Here is a 3,566-nt window from a genome sequence, read left to right as displayed (position 1 = left end):
AGCCGGCCCCGCAGCAGGCCCGCCGCAGGGCACAGCCCAGCCCCTCAGCCACGGTGGTGGCACCTGGGGGGGAAGCGTGCTTAAGAAAGGGCAAAACGCCACAAAGACAGAGAGGAGTGAGGAAAAAAAGCCAGAGGAACCGCCCTGCGAGCTCCGAGCTCAGAGGAGGAGGAGGAGGAGGGGGTGCGGGGGCTCCTGCCGCGGCCCCTGCCCTTCCCAAATCCCTTTGGCATCATCGGTCCCCGACGTCTCGTACCGGGGCCGCGGAGTGTTTAAATCCCAAAAGGATCTGGGCAGCGCCCGCGTTTCACAGGCCTTTTAGAGATGCCGTGCCTGGGCACATGGGGGTTGCGAGCCCCCAGCCAAAGACGGGCCGGATTTAAGGGGAAAACGGGTGGGATGTTAGTGTCCCTGTGAGGAGCGCGGCTCGCTTGGCGTTAAACTGGGCATCCCTTATGTCAAGCTCCTGCAGAGATAGCAGAATAATAAGGTAATAGCTCTGAATGTCCCTACCCTGATTTTTTTACCCATTCATTTGGGCTTTGATGACAGGTTGCTCTTCAATGCGCCTCCTGTGGGGCTTTCTTTTAATATTGTTGGGTAAAGAAGAAAAAATCCCAGGTTATTTACTTTGCAGGGTAATTAATATTGGTGCCCTAAGTGGAAAAGTAGGGGTTAGAATTAGCCAGTCAAGTGCGCTGGCAAAGGACGAGGTAGGAGGAGTCCCGCAGTGCCAGGAGAGACCAGACCTTTAGGTTAGCGATATTTTTTCTGTCCTCAGGTCGGACTTATTTTAGACTTCTGTTTTCTTACTCTGCTTTGCACGGAATTCAGTGACATAACCTTGTTATGCTCAGAAAAAAGCAGGAAAAAAAAGCGTAACGATCTGTTTCCCTGAACTCCTGCTCATTTTCTGAGCGAGCAAAAAAGCCTTTTTCCTTCACGGGGCTGTGTATCAACACATCCACTTGTGACACTATCTGTCCGCTCATTCAGTTGTGTTCCTCGGTCAGTTCTCAGTGGAGGTGCATGGAAGGAATTTCTTTCCCTTTTTATTTGATTAAGCACTGATCACTACGTTTTAACAGACGGTCCTTAAACTAACAAATGATAGTAATGGGACTTGCCATGAAATGTGTGTGCGTGGAATGGCATGGACAGAAATTGATAGGGAAAAAAGAGAACGGTAGAAAAATACATAAATAACATTGGGAGGCAAGGCTTGTGAAAGGGTTGTCCTGCTTTTTTCTTTAAGCATTTGGATTTACAGGCAGGCAGGAAGGTCTTAATTTCAGAAAACAGCACTATTTTTTTCTTAGTTTTTAATGTTTTCTCGAGAAGAAGAAAGATCTGAATGGTTTGTGACAGTACAATAATTGAAATCTGGTGCTTAGTTTAAATATGTTTATCTGCAAAGCGGGCAGGAAAGAATTAAAAGTTGATTTAACACAAATTATTTGGATTCCTGCATGCCAGGCTCAAGTGAATATTTTAAAATTATAAGTGAAGGGAGTTATTAAAATGCTGAGGAAAACCCCATTATTTTCAAGGCAGCTGTTTTTTTAGTATGAAATGTTTCTCAAGTGTTTTTGCAATATAAATTACCATGATTAAGAAGAGATGAACTGCACTTAATTTTGATACACATTTTTTCCATATTTACTTTTCTTTTCTCTTTACAAGAGAATGTATACTAATTGGTGCATTTTATTCCTCTGCTGTGGAACCGAAATACACCACGCACTTTTAGTTTGGGTTGCAAATATTGGGCTAGAATCCCACAGTGTTTAGTCAGGCAAGCCTCAAATCGATTGCAGAATTGGGTCCATTATTTCATGAGAGCAACAAAGGAAACAGCAGACTAGTAGGAAATGTAAAAAAAAAAAAAAAAAAAATTTAAAAATTATAAAAAAAAAAAAAAAAAAAATCTTTATAGCCAGGCACGGTGTTGCTTCAACCATCCCAGCTATCGGTGAACCACATTAACTTTTATGGCTAATGGATAAGAACAATTAGACTAGCAGCCTCAACCTTGCTTTCCTATAAAAACAGAAACAGAGATACCACGTACTTTTTCTCTTACATGTTTGCAAATTTAGGGATATGTTGTACCACCCACTTTTTTTAGGAGAATGTTCTACCACAGATAAACCTTAAAACTACTAGTTCGACAGCAACCTTAAATTATTAGCTGACCAGAAATACACTTCAAAGGCCCAGAGTTGGGTAAGTAAAATTAGTGTTTGCAAGTCCTAAGTAGCAAACGCTGTGATTTGAGTCATTCCTCTGACATGCACTGCAGATGCTGTTTCTTTTAACATAAATACCATTTTTAATACGCATTTGATAATCTCGTTTACCTTTCATGAAAATTTTATGGCACGGTTGCACGCATACAGAGATAGATTTAGAGCCATAAACTGTTTTCATTCTGCTTATCTAATTCTCATTGACACCTATGTATATTAAGCAGCAGATGTAGGGCAGCTTGAGATGGCTTCTTCTCTCACTGACACTAGTATAAATTTGAGTTGCTCCCGCAACTAGATGAGAGCAGGCTCCCTAATACCTAATGCTTAGTCGATCCCCGATGCATATTTCTTGTTGAAAGACAAAGACTCGAGGCTGTTGAAAGGCAAAGACTCGAGGCTAATTTATATGTCCCCTGCCCAGGCGAGAGTGGGAGTCGGGCGTCTAACTGAGCTCCGTGAAATGTGGGAAAGCTTTTAGGAAAGAAGTTTGTGAGGGCCTGGGCCGCAGCCTCGGTGCACTGAGCTTGTTGTTAACGTTCCCCTTTGCCCTTGCAGATATGCCCTGTGTGCAAGCGCAGTATAGTCCTTCACCACCTGGTTCAAATTATGCAGCTCAGACCTACACGTATGGCTCGGAGTACAGCTCGGAGATCATGAACCCTGACTATGCCAAGCTGACCATGGACCTGAGCAGTACCGAAATCACTGCCACTGCCACCACCTCCCTTCCCAGCTTCAGCACCTTTATGGAGGGTTACTCTGGCAGCTACGAGCTCAAGCCTTCCTGCCTCTACCAAATGCAATCTGCCTCCTCTGGCCAGAGGCCCCTCATAAAGATGGAAGACACCCGGCTCTCCCCGTACCAGCCCTCACTGCCACCCTCCACGGACGAGGGGATGCCCAGCACTTCCATGTACTTCAAGCAATCTCCGCCCTCCACGCCCACCACGCCTGGCTTCCCCTCTCACCAGAGCCTGTGGGACGAGCCCCCGCTGCAGCCCACGCAGACCTGCCTGCCGCCCGGCCACCTGATGGACGCTGCCCCCATGAAGACCGTGCCTCCGCGCTTCCCCCTCTTCCACTTCAAGCACTCGCCCCCCCACACGCCGGCCACGGCCACCCACATGTGCTACGACCCTGCCTCCCTGAGCCTGCCCCTGGGCTCCGACAGGCCCGCCGCCAGCCAGACACCCATGGAGAGCCATTCCTACGGGCTTCACCTGGCCAAAAGACCAGCCACCTTAGCCTTCTCACCGCTCGGCCTCAATGCAGCCACCTCCACCCTGATGGGTGAGAGCAGCGGTGGCGGCAGCA

At 47.1% G+C, this 3,566-nt stretch overlaps 1 protein-coding gene across 1 annotated transcript in view; it reads left to right on the top strand.

The window, feature by feature from the left end:
- The first annotated feature begins 2,689 nt into the window (after window positions 1-2,689).
- Window positions 2,690-3,566, top strand: part of NR4A3 (nuclear receptor subfamily 4 group A member 3) — a 25,374-nt gene continuing 24,497 nt past the window's right edge. The window contains exon 1 of the mRNA XM_019471365.1: window positions 2,690-3,566. This exon is cut by the window's right edge and continues 1 nt beyond it. Within this exon, the coding sequence (XP_019326910.1) occupies window positions 2,810-3,566 (757 nt within the window). The 5' untranslated portion in view covers window positions 2,690-2,809.

This window comes from Aptenodytes forsteri, unplaced genomic scaffold (assembly GCF_000699145.1).
Source record: "Aptenodytes forsteri isolate BGI_AS27 unplaced genomic scaffold, ASM69914v1 Scaffold97, whole genome shotgun sequence".
NCBI lineage: Eukaryota > Metazoa > Chordata > Aves > Sphenisciformes > Spheniscidae > Aptenodytes > Aptenodytes forsteri.
Note: the sequence above shows the minus strand (reverse complement) of the source record. Positions and strands in the feature narration are given on the sequence as shown.